The sequence below is a fragment of the Chinchilla lanigera genome, unplaced genomic scaffold, assembly GCF_000276665.1.
Source record: "Chinchilla lanigera isolate Chin_1 unplaced genomic scaffold, ChiLan1.0 scaffold00003, whole genome shotgun sequence".
Classification (NCBI taxonomy): Eukaryota; Metazoa; Chordata; class Mammalia; order Rodentia; family Chinchillidae; genus Chinchilla; species Chinchilla lanigera.
Genome location: NW_004955404.1, coordinates 8446613 through 8461251, shown reverse-complemented (window position 1 = coordinate 8461251; position 14639 = coordinate 8446613). Strand labels below are relative to the sequence as shown.

The window sequence follows — 14639 nt, the reverse complement described above, 5'->3', positions numbered from 1 at the left end:
GCAAACCACAACCTATTTTTGCAGGCCAAGAATGGTTCTTACCTTTTCATAAGGTACTGTAAAAGCTGCAAAACGAGGAATACTCTATAGAAATAGTGTATAGCTGGTCAGCCTAGAATGTCTATGAGCTGACCCTTACAGAAAAAGTTTGCTCACCCTGTCCTCACACAGTCCTGTCATCCCTGAATATAATGTAAGTTTTATTTCTTCATTTCAAATTTGAACATTTTGTTTTCTTTACCACATTATCTAAAATCTCCAGTGCAATAGTAATAAACAATGATAGTAGGCAGAATGTTTCCCTATCTCAAAGGAGAAGCTTAATTTTATAACTGATTTTTTCAATTTATATTCTTTTATCAGAAAAAAATTCCATTCCTTCTTAGTGTTCTAAGAATTTTATTATAAATTGGAGAAAAAAGTAGAATATCCAGAAATTTAATTTAAATTGTCATAGATAATTGATACAGAGGGAAAGTATATGTAAATCCTTTTCAGTTCCTGAGATACTGTTTCCTCATTTCAGCAGTTCTGTATTTTTTGCTTTTAATCGGTATTAAATCTGTCCCTGTTCTGTCATTCCATGCCCTCTCTCTTTGATGGTGTCAAAAAGTGCATTGTACAAATGTATTAACCATAAAACCCAGGCTCTTCAACGTAAGTAACAAGGGAGAAATCCACTTTTTCACCTGTAAAATTTATTGTGGAAGTCAGCAAAGCTATTTTCATGGTTTCATGTTATTGTCAGTACACATTTATATTAACCAGATAATCTTACTTCTGAAAGTTACTGCAGGGTTGTTAGTATTTGTGCTGGGTATGCTATGCAAGTTGTTTCCATGCACTACCTTTTCCATCTTTGGAAAGAAGTCTTCTAGCAATGCAGTTGCTTTCAGCCCTACAGGCATGTTAGTATTTTGAAAAACACGTTGTTTTATTTAGTCCCACTTTAGTATCCCCTTAAAAAGCTTGACTGATGACTCTGGATATTCAGCTAAGAGAGTTGTATCAAAAACTTGCTTGAATTTATCCAAAAATTCATAATCGGTGCTGAACCTGAATTTGTTTGCCCATAGCACCACCGTCCCGAGCTGGGACAAGTACACCATGGTGGTGAGCAGCTTGTCCAGGAAGTAGTGGTGGTAGACCACATCGGAGGCCAGGACGTAGTTGTAATAAAACGTTGACTTGGGGAAGTTCTCTTCTAGGTCTTCCCCCCACACCAGCTCTTTCACTTCAGGCAGATGGGCTGTGCAATTCAGTGTGTTTCTTAGGATGTTGTATTGAAGGTTTCCGAGTACGTCAGGCAGGTCTGTTGCTGTGACTTGAGCTCCTAAGAGAGAAAAATGGTAATCATTACCTGGGAACACGTGGGCAGACGCAGCGTCCATATACTCAGAGAAAAATGCAACCAACACCTGGGCACTGGTAGGAAATCGGCTGAACACATTTGACACGATTCAGACTAGGTGATTCTTATGGGTGCACCCGTAAAATGATTAGCACTCTCCTCAGTCTTCCCCTCTTGGTGTCATTAGCACCCCAATTTAACCCTATATGACTGACCATTATTGGGGACTCAGAGCTGTACCTCTGGACTCTCAGCTTTGTGATATGGAGGCCTCTCCAGAACTCAAGTTATCCCTGTTGCTAACAGTGGTGAGTCCACCTCCCGACGTGGGGAGATTCAGTGAGTGAAATCACAGCCCACTCCCTCTACCACAGCCTATCCTGTTTTTAAGCACTTGCTATCTTTGATGTCACTGTAAAGGTCTTTTGAAACAAGAACAGGAAGAGAAAAGCAAACCAACCTAAAATACTGGCCACAATGGAAACAAGGCCTGGTCCAGCACCAATTTCAAGTACTTTCGCATCTCGGAGATTCAGTTCCTCTGTATGTTCCTCCAAATACTGACACAAAACTGTAGCCTAAAAAAGAGATCATTTTCATCTTCAAGTTAGAAACCAGTAGCACCCCCCGCGAAACCCAGAGTTAAATACTAAAAGACTCATTAAATGTGTTCAGTCCATTGAAGGGGTCAGAAGAACACAGCACTGCCATATTGAGACCTCTGGGATAGGACAGTTGTGATAAACTGCATCTTGGGAACTGGCAAACAGACTTGTTAAAGTGCCTGTATCAAATCTGACCGATGTCCAGAAATATCGGGTAGATTAGCTCAGCTATTACCAACTACGGCAGTGGCTGAAAATCTGGTCTCCTCTGCTGGGATCTAGTGGAGATGGCTGGAGGCTTCTTTTTGACGGTGCCCCACCCTCGAGGAGGGGCTGCCTCCAGTCCCACTGGTTGGGGACAGTTTTACTTGGGAAGAGCCACAACTTTCTTTGCAAGCGCCGCAACGCTTAGCTCTGTTAGCAGACTAGTGACCTCTTTCACAGAGAGCTGTAGCTGGAGTTCATGGAGAAGCCAGGCACTCGCCGGGCAACTGTCAGGAAACCGAGGTCCCAGGAAAGACTGGTTTGCAAGAAATGGAAGGCAGAGGCCCCAGTGAGCGCAGAACTTTCAGTGCACAAATCCTCTCTCCATTCCTGCTCTCCCTGACCACTGCTGCTGCGGTCTGTTGGCCAGTGTCTTGTAGTTCAGGAAGAAAGCTTTGGAAGGAAGTCACTCTGGTGCCTAACACATGAAACAGAGCCACCGCTGCCCGCGGCCTGGAGACCTGGGGGGACCTGCGTCATGACTCCTCCGCAGGGGTCCTGCACCAACAACGGGAAATTCCTGGGGAGTCGCGGGGAATGTGAGTCACACCCGCTGGGGCCGGGATCTGCACGTTCAGGAGATGAGTGTGACTCGGGGCTTCTGCCCTAGAGCCTGTCTGCGCACAGAGGCCTCTGCCGTGTGGAGAGCGGGGCCCTGGCCCCAGACCCCAGGGAGCCTGGGCCAAGCCACGCCCTCCTGTCAGTAACTACAGCTAAGGTGTGCTTGACCGCAGCACTTCACTGCCCAGTGAGAACGTCAGGAAGGAACCACTGCCCGGTGTTTTAAGTTGAGAGGCAAATGACGGGGCAGGCTTCCCTGGGGCAGCACCGTGTCCTCAGGACTGTAGCAGGAGTGGCAGGAGCTTGAGTGAAGCCTCCTTCCTAACCATGTCTGAGAAGAATGGTGGCCGACGTGGCCAGAAGTGCTTACTGAAGAGCCTCGCCCTGCATTCCTGATGATCTTCTGTAGAGTTGCGTGTATTTTGCATCCCACCCCCAGATGATCAAGTGTATGTCACATAAAAACATTTCAAGAAATACCGCTTAAAACTAATGCTTGATGTGGGGGTGCTGTTTCTGCTGTGCCCAGATAATCAGTCCTCGATGTGAGAAGGACAGAAGGGGGACTCCTGGCCAGCTGACCGAGGCCACACAGCCCTCCGGAATGCCAAACGTGGCAGCTGAAAGGGTGCGCTCACCCCCGGCCACACCACCGCTCCGTAGCTCTCTATGGATTCTTGCATGACGATGCTCTTGCCTGCAAAGCGATAGTGCTCCTGAGTATAGCTGGCGTAATCTGTAGGCACAAATTTCAGGAGGCTCTGAAGAGATGACTCGGTCTTGCTGGAATCTGTGAGGCGGGAAAGTAAGACGGGTCTCAGGAGCTGCTGATCCAGTGCACATATGCACTTGTACGACTTAGAAAGTGCAAGAGATGTTATAGTCCTTGCCCACACAGATGGGCGATACCCTCAATATCAGTGACTAAGCTAGCAAAAGCTGAATTACGTGGGGTGGTAGAGACATGATACTGAGATGCAACAATTTTTGTGACAGGCACGTTGCTCAGGGTTGCCCCTAGTCTTTCCTTTCCTCAGGCAAGGACACAAGAGACAGGGGCCAATCCCTACCTTACGCTTAGGAGAAAGCTAAAGACCAGCAAAATGGTACAAGTGGGCAAGCCACCCAATAAGGAGGAGCTAGGCAAACATGAACCTGGCTATTTTTAGGTCTCAAAATGAAGTAACATCCCCACATGCTGGCTAGTGCATGTTCCTTAATTCCTTCCCATAACTGCCCCTCAAAAGGCCCAGGTCCTGGAAGACTGTCAGCTGAGCCCTGGCTATTAAATTACTGTGGCTTTAAATACTCCTTTGACCCCATGACCCATCATAGCGGTGCTCAAATATCAAATAAAACAAGAAAAAGAGCAGCTGATGGGCTGACACCATGGAACTGCAGTGCACCACAGGCTTCCCAGAATGTCTAAGGATAAAAAGAGCAGTGGGTAAAATGTCAGGAAGGAGGATGCTGAGCACACGCATACTTGGGGTACCAGCAGTGGAAAGAGATTGGCAGGGCTCGGGGAGGTGGGGAGGCCGCTTCTAACTGCATGAAACTTGCTTTCTTTCATTGCCTGGGGTAGGACTGAAGATGTCCAACCCGGAGTGGAATCTCAGTTTTGGAAAATAGCTGGCAGAAGCAGTCAGTTAACATGTGAAGTGCTCCGATCAAACAACCAGCATTGCCACTCACTCGAGGAGGAAGAGGATGTGGATGCCGGGGGAAGGAAACGGGCCTACGAAGAAACCTCGGCAGCAACTCATCCCTCACAAGCAGGTTCTGCAGCCTTTTCAAACAGCACTAATGTCAGGATACACCACAGCGGCTGGCTGTGGCTGGCTGTAAACCAGCTGTAACAGGTTCACAGAAAGATAAGTACAGAAATCTGGAGTGAGCATTTAGAAAGATTTATAAAAATATGACAATGTCTGTTGAGTATATATGTCTCTATTTTCATTTCTTTTTTCTAGACATTCATTTGTGTTGTATTTTACAGAAGCACCGTACATAGCACATTAGAAATGATCCTCAGCCACCGAGGGTGAAGGGATGAGTGTAAGGGATGCCCCTACCACTTCCGAGTGTTGCCCTTAGCTGCTGGTGTCTTGTGTTTTACCACTTAGAAGTCTCTGCCCTGAGCAGAAAGGTGAGCTTCACTGAACTTGCAAGACCCTGCAAGTAGCCGTTTGGGTCCCGGGACGTTTTCCCTACTGTCACATCAAGTGGGTTGGAAGGAAGCCACAGGGTGAGAAAGAGACCAGGGGCATGACTTAGTTCTTACAGAAAGCCACTGACATCCAACAAAATGAACCCAACATGTGTCAATGACTAGAGTGGCCCTAGCTCCTACGGCTGAGGGGCTGACTGAGTTCCAGCAGAGGAATAGACAGTGGCATGTTGGTGAATTTCTTCAGTACAGTTTTGAAGTGCATAATGATTACATTTATTGCAGGGAGTCAGTAGGCATACGTAATATATCTTAATTCTTTTTTTAATCTGCCCTGCCTCCACCTCTTGGACCCCTTCTTTGTTTTGTTTTGTTCTGTACATGTTTGTAGTGCTTAATGACCCTGGTCCTCACAGGGACTTGGTACCTGTACACAGACATCAGAGTTCCTCTCTCTCCTTTTTTATCCCATTCCCCCTCCATCTCTCAGTCCCCTTCCCATATGCAAAAGATCTAGCTCGACATTTATATTTTGAATTTATATTTTGCATTTCTTGTGTAAGAGAAACCATGTACTATATTAAGTGTGTGTGTCTGTTTTGTTTCACAGGAGAAGGGAGGAAGCAGTGATTTCTGGGGCTTGACAAGTGCCTTGGTGTAAATTCTCCCCCATGGCCGATTTCAAGACACAGATGCCGCGTGTTGGGTGTACAGCAGCATGCCGCGTCTCTCCGTACAGACACAACAGACATAAACAAGCCCAGTGCACAGCTGAGTGTGAGGTACAGTGTGTAGTGAGAGGAAATATTTTCATGTATTTGTCTGTGCTGGCCTGATAGTTTCAGAAGAGTTTGGAGTAGTTATTGTTTTGGACTTTAAATAGACCTTTCTCTTTAATATAACCTACTGAAATGTACCTTAATTCTTCATTGGTTGTATGTAACAACCAGCTCCAAAATTCCTGAAATTCAAGAGCTAGTTCAGGCCATTTCCAGGACACAGCACAGGGTGGGTGACTGGGAGCAGCCAGATCACCAGGGACCGCTGCTGGGTCCTGCTGGCTCCCTAACACCCCACAAGCCCGGGCTGCCCTCTTCCCCTCCCCCTGGGACCACCCGGGGACTGATTTTTCTCTCTGTACTGTAGGAAGTCAGTGAACCTGTCTTGGATATCTCATCACTGCATGGATCTGTGCACTGGAAAATGGTAAGCTTCACAGTTATACTTTCCCAATGACATTACTAAGACATTTTGATATAAATAAATATTTCTTGGAAGTGCTACAAAGATAGAGACTATGTGCTTATTGCACTGTAAATATTTTCATTTATTTTGTCTACATTACCTTTTAAAAAGAACAGATTTTAGACATAGAATTGTGTTTTTAGGTAAACAATGTAGTAAAAATAAATAATATACTCATTAACCACCTTAATAGTTGCAAATCTTTTAGATGCCTCTTATTACATCATTTGTTATGTCTACTGAACTCATGCCCAGAAGTGTAACCAGAAACTTTTACATTGTCCTAGCGGGAAAATACACTACAATTTACAGCTGCCACAAATTCATTTTGGCAAAAAGCAGAAATAAATCTCAATTTCACTTTTTAAAAAAATTATTGTTACAGAAATATAGCACGCTCTGATTTCAACTCAGGGTAAAACAAAGTGGTAAACTATAAGTAAATAATGCACACAGAGCTGGCTATTAATGCTATTGTTTATGCTTGCATAAAGTTATTTCTCTACTATACTTCCTTGTAGTAAAGATTGAAAAGGAAAAGGAAATGGAAATTCTTCCTGCTGAAGTTTACTAGAAAATGTCATCACCAAGAAAGCAACTGAAGGGAGCTGTTCCGGTGATGAAGAAGGTGTTTACCTCCTGCGGGTCCCACGGTGCCATCCTCCGGGACACTGCTCTCCTCGGCCTCTAACCAGCCATCTAGGGACCTCGGTGCCTGCCCCGGGCTCTGGGGCTGCTGTGCGGAGCTGAGGCACATGTCCATGACCCAGCCTGCGAGGAGGAAAGATCCAGACAGGACCTGAGACACTTGCCCGAGTCAAATCTAGTCTCTGGAGGGCTCCAAAAAGTGTAGCTTATCGCCTTAGCATCTGCTGGGCTGAAAAGAGCGGCTGCTTTTCAGCTTAGCTCCTGGCTAAGCAAGGCAGTCACCCAAGGAGCTGCCATCTGGCCTTGCAGAGCCGGGAGCAGGGAGGCCTTGAACCCAGCGAGCCTGTGGGCGGGAAGAAATGCCAGTGGCAGGTGTAGCCTGGAACAAGCGCTGCGCTGCTAGGACGCTACTGTGAATTTGGTATTTGCAGCATTACTTTTTGGCATTCCCCTCCACCACCAAGTACTGAGGCACATCACAGAGTTTCAGACGTCCAAACTGTAATTCCAATAACGTGCGGAGCTGTGTGTCAGTAAGGAAATCCGCCCACCATCGCAGACCATTGCAGATGATTGTAAATTATGGGTTAATGACATCACAGATGAGCAGCTGGGCTTGGAGCAGAGCGAAGCCTGCTCACCTTTCATCCAAGGCAAGTATGATTTCATACTCGGAGGTTGGAGGAGAGTAGAAAGCCTGGGCTGAGAGCCAGCAGCCAGGTCTGGCTCCCCAACCCTTCACGCTTGGCAAGCCCGGTCCCCTCAGCCCATTCCTCAGCAGCAGAAGGAGACAGCGATCACCGCCTCGATCGTAAGGTAGGGGCGAGAAAAGTGCAGTGAAGGTAATTGCAGAAGTGCAGGAACACACGTGATTCGCACAACAGACCTGGCTCCGCACAATGCCTGACACCGTACCGTGTGTCACTGCAAGCGCTGGTCTAGTGTCCTGTGCATCTCCTGTAAGCCTCGTGACAACCACAAAGGGGCCATTGTCACTGTAGCCCGTCTCAGATGAGAGTAAAAACCAGCAGACACAGCTGGCCAGTGACAGCCAGAGGCAAAGGGGGACCGTGGCGCAGACCCACGTTTGTACCCACCAGCGGGGCAGCCCCAGCTGCCATGGTTCAGCCTCCATTTCCCTGGTCTGGTTTTCCCTAAAATGACTCGCAGTGCTTAATGTGTCATAATCCCACGCGGTCACAGCGACTTCCCGGATCTTCTGACGGAGTGTAAATGGTTTTGCTCATCTGTGGTTACAGGCCTGGGTGTATATGCACACACAAGTTGCCCCACCATATTATTTCATCCAGCTGAGGATGGTAATGAGACCCCAGGCAGACCGCTGCCACGGGCTCAGCTCTGCCCAGCTGTTGGGCAGGGGCTTGCACCAGGCACACATGGCAAGGCTGAACTCCTATTCCCACAGCACTGCGACTTCCTCCCACACCTGCAGATGGCCGCCCGCCACCACTTGCGTCTCAACAGGATTTCATAGAAACGAGACTGCTGGGTGTAATGCAGCGTTTTTGTGAGCTCTAGTATGAAATCATCAAATGTTTACCTCAAATCGCCAAATCACCAGACCAGCCAAGAGTGCTCTACCCATCTGTGCTTTACACAAGAGTTTGTTTTCTCTTGTAGATACTTGCTCCTGTCCAGCCCCACCCCTCGAGACTCCAGGAGATTCTGCCTCAAAGATAATGGATTGGTTGTGGGGCAGTACATAGAGGCTCTCAGTGTAGACACCTCAGCGCTGCGGTGAAAGCCTATGTGAGAGTCTCAGCCCTGCCGTGTGTAACCCATGTTAAAAGTGCAGGTAAGTGGCGGCACCTAGCTCACGCAGGGGACAGGGTGGTAATCAGTACGGTCTCTCCCACATCGCTGTCAACTGCTGTCTTGTCCCCGGAACCACAGGGAGCCCTGCAGTAGGACACTTGTGCAGAACTCCGTCACCTCACCGTGAGATGCTATGCACTGAATTCAAGACATTTCATCATTTTCATGCACAGAAAGGTGAACTGTTTCCAATCCAGTAGCAGGTGATGCTTTTCCCTGTGTCTCCCTCCCCACCGCCGTACTTAACTGAGAAATTCATTCCTTCCCAAAGACAGCTATGCACTGAAAAGCAAATCTAGAAGAGAACTGCTGTCATACGCTCGGTGTCTATTATTAGTTGGATACATCGCATTATCTGTATCATGTATTAGTATTTATTATAAAGAATTGGAAAGTTTTTAAATGACTCCTTGTTAGTACCCTCAAAATCATTTTTGAACTGTTAGTTTAAATGGATCTTTACCTTATGGAGCAGAAGAGATTCGAGATTTCTGTGAACTCTTTAATCCCCAATGTTTTATATAGGTCTACACCTGAGAGGGTTAGCTTGTTATGAACAAAAGCCAGCCAGTGGAAGTTCAAGTTATTTAGGGTAGCATTACCCACCAGCACTCACAGATACATTACTTTGCTAGGGTGATCTCTCTCGCTCTCTCTCTCTCCCTCTCTCCCTCTCTTTCTCTCTCCCTCTCTTTCACTTCTTCTCTCTCTCCCTCTCTTTTTCTTTCTTTCCTTCTTTCTCTCCTTCTCTCCCTTTCTTTTTCTCCCACTCTCTCTCTCTCTTTCACACACACACACAGACACTTACACAGTCGTTGCAACATGAGTCCATTGCCCTGAAAAGATCCAGAAATCTCTCTCCAGCTGAACAGATCCCCTGTGTGTACAACCGCCATGGTCGTTCCAAGTGTAGATGTCTATGGGAAGGTGGGGGTTCGCAAAGACCCACAAGCCTTGTGCTCATCAGCCAGAGTCCTGTGGCTCAAGGGTGGGGCTTGCCCATCCGCAGTGGATGCTCTCTGGACCCTGAGCCCAGCTGCCAGAAATAATATGAGCCTCCATCGAAGGGAAGGGAAACATTTCTGAGGAAGAAGGGGCACCATTAAAGGCTGAAAATAATCCCCTCTGGAGTATTTAGGAGGGAGCAAGAATAGGAGAAGAGAAAGACTCTTCCAAGAAAAAAGTAAGCCATGGTAATTTATTGGATTAAAATAAGGGACAGTGGAAAGGTAAAGAAACTCCTGCTTGTTTATGAAGCTTGGAAAACGTTAAAACAGAATATAGGGCATGTAAAGTAAAGCCTCAGGTAACTAGGAATTAATGAATTCTTCTCACTTTCATTAACCAGTGAGCTGAATGAATACAGGTTTATCCAGAGTAGATATAAAGTCCAATTTTTGTTTTTGTTTTACTCAACCTTAGCATTCACTTTTCTCCCATCACTAGTTTTTGTTCTCTCTATCAGTTTCCTTAAACTCGGGATCTTTATTTACAAGGATGTACTGCAGCCCCATAACTCCCAGGTCTTCTTCCCTGCCCCGCCAGGGAAGGAGAGACCTGGCCTTTCCCTAGCTCTAGGGTTCGCATGTTCTCTACCCGGGAGGCCCCTCCTGGGACTGCACCCTGGGCTTCTGACACTCACTCCCACCACTGCCCTTAGGAAAAAATAGGAAAAAAAATGGTCATCATTACAGTTTGACTTTAAGATACTGACTGCAGTGCATGTGACTCTTCACACCCATTTATAAACTAGAATGAAGAAAAAAAAAATCGTCCCATTGTCAAGAAACAGGCTAACATTCTTTGTATCAATTTGTACATTTTTAACTTTTTGTACAAATTTACTAAAAAGCTATTTTTCTTGAAAAAGAAAAGGCTGGACAGAAATATGTGCATCTTTGACCTGGTCTCCTATTATTTTAAGAGCTTATTTTTAATATTTTCTACAAACATCACCTTTTAAGCATTTGCTTTAAGAAATAAACCAGAACTCTATTTTCTGGAGCTGGGGTGAGTGAATCAGAGGTTCCTACGTCCTGGATGGTCAGTGGCTACCTCAGAATTCCCTGGAAGGTTTAGAACAGAGACTCCTGGCTCCTGGGAATGCTCATCCACAGGGCTGAGAAGGAGCCTGGAAGTGTCTAGAAGAAGCCTAGAAGTATCCCCTGTCCAGGAGTCATTCCCAGATGCGCTGCAGGACTTGGCACTTGCACGCATTTGCTGTTAAGTGTGCATCTCCACGTGCCTCCCGGCCTCAGGAAGACACCAGAGCTCTGGGAGGGACCGGGCAGAGATACAAGAGCTGTTTTCTAATAGATCAGGTGCCAGCCCATAAAGAGAGATTAGGCCTTCTGCAAGCCCTGGAGGGCTCACTGATGAAGTAAGTTCCCACCAGTCCGGCCCGGCTCAGTAGGAAAGAACTTTCTAACAAGTACAGCCGAGGTGGAACAATTGATCTCAGGGAAGCTGGCATCCTGGAAAGCGGGCCAGCCTGGTCAGAAGACTGATCAGGAGGGTGGGCTGTGCCCCTGCAGCTTGGCTTTTGGAACCACACCTTGCTGTCGTCCTCAGGTTCTCCTGGGGGAGTCCATCTCTCCCCGCAGAGGACACTCAGCAAATTGGGAGGCCTGTTTGTTTTGGTGTCACAGTAGTGGGTGTGATGCTGCTGGCACCAAACGCACAGCAGCCAGGATGCATAGGATAGTGCCCAGGGCAAAGCACCATCAGCCGTAAACATCAGCAGTGCTGACTTCCTGGAGCCCTGGTCCAGGCAGTGGGTCAGAGTTGTCATGCAGGATAGATGACAATGACTGGGCTAATATGGCATCTACCAGGTGGGTGACCTTGGGCAAGTTTCCTGCTCTTTCCCTGGTGTCCTCCTCTGAAAAGGAGGTGCATTAGCTTTTACAGACCCATTAGCACAGGACCAGCTCTGAGCTGGGTCCCAGAGCATCTCCGCAGCCTCTGTCTTAGTCTGGTTTCTGCAAAAAGCAGACACAAGAACAAAGATTGGAGAGAAGCCATTTTATTTGGGAAATACTCAGGCAACATGGCAAGGCTGAAGGAGCAATCCAGGGAGAGGCAGTAGCTGCCACAGGGCATGCTACGAGGCCAGTGGTGGCAGTGGGCATTCAGCTTCAGTTTGGTGAAAAGCCAGCAATGAAGCAAATCACACAGCGGACAGTTACTCCTTTCCTGGTTCCCAGAGCTTTTTACACCAACACTCAGGCACAAAGGCAGAGACCTGCAGCAGCTGAGGCTGGGTAGCATCTGTAACAGCCCCATACAATGTCGTCAGAGCTTTACAGCATCATGATGGTACATGAAGTGTACATATCTGAGAGAATTTGGCGTAGTGCCTGTTTTGTGCTTTGATAAGTGCCCATTTTGTATTACGTCATATGCCATCCAACCAGAGGGATGAATCAGCAGTGTTCTGCAGCAGGGCCTAGGCCACTCACTGAATGAAATGAAAAAGCTGAGCACACAGTCTTGAGAAAAGTAAGAGCCAGGGCTCTTCCTGTCCAAGGGGTCTCAGCAGCAGCAACAGCAGCAGTTATTCATGGGTCTCTTTCAGCATCTCAGTTGGTGACCTTGACTGCAACTTTCTTCCTCGTGTATTGGTGGTCAGGGCTCAAGGTCTGAGAGGGGAGATCCTGCCTGACCCTCACTCCTGTGGTCAGGGCTTCCTGGTGTGAGAAACACCCCATCATTGTGAGGAGCAAGCTGACAAGGAAAGGGTTCTGGGCCCAAAGAAAGCAAGTCATGCATGGCCCTCCTCTCCTTCCTGGCCATCCTGTGCATGTACACTTTCTCAGTTCCACCAGCGCAGTTTCACAGTGGAGACTGGCCCCCTTTCCAGCAGCAGGTATCCTAGAGGCTCGTCTGGTGATTGCATCTGGAAAGGATGGAGCCAGTCTTCCCCAAGTCCAAAGTCCTTCATGGTGTCCACATCTTCCCCAGCTCCACTGCTTCTTCCTCACTAGGCCCTGCTCCCAAGTGGCCCCAGACGGTGTGCTGAGCTGTTCATCTCTACCCATCTCACCCCTGAATATGAATGAGAGGCTCATTGCTTTCCATGTGCTCTTCCCCAAGTTTCCACAAAGGAAGAAGGATTCGCTAATGGAACAAATGCAAGAGGTAGCCACCATGCTCATTTCTAGGAAAGGCTGCAGAGAATTCCCTCCCAGAAAAGTGAAGGTTTCATTGAAGAACTCGATTTTCTTTAAGAACCCTGAGAACCAGAAACATTCAGTCAGGTGTATGGCTTGCGGTGTATCTTTCAGAAAACATGTGGTCACAGCGAAACCATGAAATTTCACAGCTTCTTGCCCCTGCATAATCTCACAGTACAGTGGCCCTAAGGCCAGGATCCTCTTCGTCAAGCCTTTCAGGGCTACAGCACTGCTCCCTCGGGGAGCTGCTGGGTGATGCTGCTGGGTGGATGTAAAACTTGACGTCATCAAACGCCAAAGACACCGTCAGACTGGGAAAACCTGTGGGGCAAAAATTTAGAATGGGACTCTGCTTGCCTTGGCAGGAATATGGTGGCTTTACTGTGATGGTGTAGAGAGATGCAGTCAGAGATTACAAAGTGAACGGTCAAAACCCAGTCAGCAACAGTTAAATCCTATACCTGCTCAGGTTTTCAAAGATCAAATTCCCCTTTCTGGAGAAAGGAGATTTGTAAACTAAAATTTGTCCAGCTTGTGGACAGGGAAGAATTTACTTGGCTTCTTTCTAAATGATCCTTACATAATGACAAACAGATCAGTGAAGGAGAGAAATAATAATCACGAACTAAGCCAACAGGTTTGGAAGCAACAAGTGAAGTTACAGTCATTTCATTTTAAAAGTGCACATGCCTGTTTCTGAGCTTTTGAGTCTCACCCTTAACTGTATCAAACTGTCCATAAGTGTTCTGCTTCATAAGGGGCCTCTGTCAGAAAACCAGGGGTTGCGTTGATGGTCTCTCTGCATGTTGATGAATAGATGTACTTTTAGCTCTTTGTTTCAGTTTTTAAAATTTTTTCCCAATGTACTTCCTAAAACAGATTTTTCCTCAAAGAAATTTTATTGTAATTATATTTTTAGAAAAACCTCCAACTGGACCTGTGTGTAAATCACAATTTGCAATCATCAGGCTTCGTGTTACCGTAACAGCCGGGAATGTTTTGGGTCTGAGCTATGGGCCTATGGTATTAAATACACAGAGGAACTGTGTGCTTGGGAAACAGGTTTGGATGAGAAATTCTGACAGAAAAATCTTCAAAATAGTGTTAGTTTGGCAGTGACATTCCTTCTATTTTAGTTGCATCTTTTTCTTGTGGTCCTGGAGATCTAACCCAGAGCCATGTGCATGCAAGGATAGAACTCTACTACTGAGCCACATGCCAAGCCCCCTTCTTTTTTAAACTTTAATAAACGAGAGCTCCTCATAATTGCAGGACAAAAGCAGCCAAAAACAACATCTCTCCATAGAAATTCAGCTTCCAGAATGATGAGGAGACAACTCAGTTCCGGTTTTACTATCAGAATGGTGACCCCTCAAAAAATTTAAAAAATGAAAAAGTAAAATTAAACTAAAAGCAACTGTGTACATCTGTTCTCCAAAATGCATACGGGTCCACGAGACAACCCACCGCTTCTCTGTGAGGGCCACTTGTAGCGAAGCCGAGGGCACAAAGCACCCAATGGCTGTGGCTCTCAGCCACGCTGCCAGTGGCAAAGGCCTCTGGCACCATCTGTTCTTTCCAGAGTGGCACAGCAGCTGGGCAGTGGCATTTTTTCTGGAGGACTTAGTTGTAACGAATCATGCTCTGATTTTAGCAACAGCAGTTGACCACTGTTCAGAAAGATCATTTTTTCCCAGCAGATTTCTGTTAGGAAAGAATGTGTTTACCTGGTGGAGTTATTCTGGGACATTCCTCAGTGGGTAACGTCCTTCCATTCTTTCCCC

The 14639-nt window shown here is 46.8% G+C and overlaps 1 protein-coding gene and 1 long non-coding RNA gene across 3 annotated transcripts; one reads left to right on the top strand and one right to left on the bottom strand.

Annotated features, from left to right (window-relative positions):
- Nucleotides 1-398: 398 nt before the first annotated feature.
- On the bottom strand, nucleotides 399-13893 carry Mettl21c (methyltransferase like 21C). 2 transcript variants are annotated; one of them, XM_005374030.2, is made up of 5 exons: nucleotides 9489-13893; nucleotides 6833-6967; nucleotides 3420-3571; nucleotides 1812-1929; nucleotides 399-1333 (listed from the first exon to the last, which is right to left on the bottom strand). In XM_005374030.2, the coding sequence occupies exons 1-5, from the start codon at nucleotides 9574-9576 to the stop codon at nucleotides 939-941; spliced, it is 888 nt and encodes a 295-aa protein (XP_005374087.1). In that variant the 5' UTR covers nucleotides 9577-13893; the 3' UTR covers nucleotides 399-938. The 2 variants fall into 2 exon arrangements, with proteins under 2 accessions (XP_005374087.1, XP_005374088.1); XM_005374031.2 differs by lacking the exon at nucleotides 9489-13893 and adding an exon at nucleotides 9144-9327.
- Nucleotides 3578-6833, top strand: LOC106148896. The gene is made up of 5 exons (XR_001234648.1): nucleotides 3578-4560; nucleotides 4781-4930; nucleotides 5562-5733; nucleotides 6098-6157; nucleotides 6718-6833. It is a non-coding gene; the product is annotated as an uncharacterized LOC106148896 (long non-coding RNA).
- Nucleotides 13894-14639: the final 746 nt, after the last annotated feature.

Coding starts and splice junctions, on each gene's coding strand:
- Mettl21c (XM_005374030.2), bottom strand. CDS start 9,576: ATGGCGGTTGTACACACAGGGGATCTGTTCAGCTGGAGAGAGATTTCT. Junction 6,968..9,488: donor ACTCATGTTGCAACGACTGT/GTAAGTGTCTGT, acceptor TCCTCCTCGCAG/GCTGGGTCATGGACATGTGC. Junction 3,572..6,832: donor CACCGTGGGACCCGCAGGAG/GTAAACACCTTC, acceptor CCCGCCTCACAG/ATTCCAGCAAGACCGAGTCA.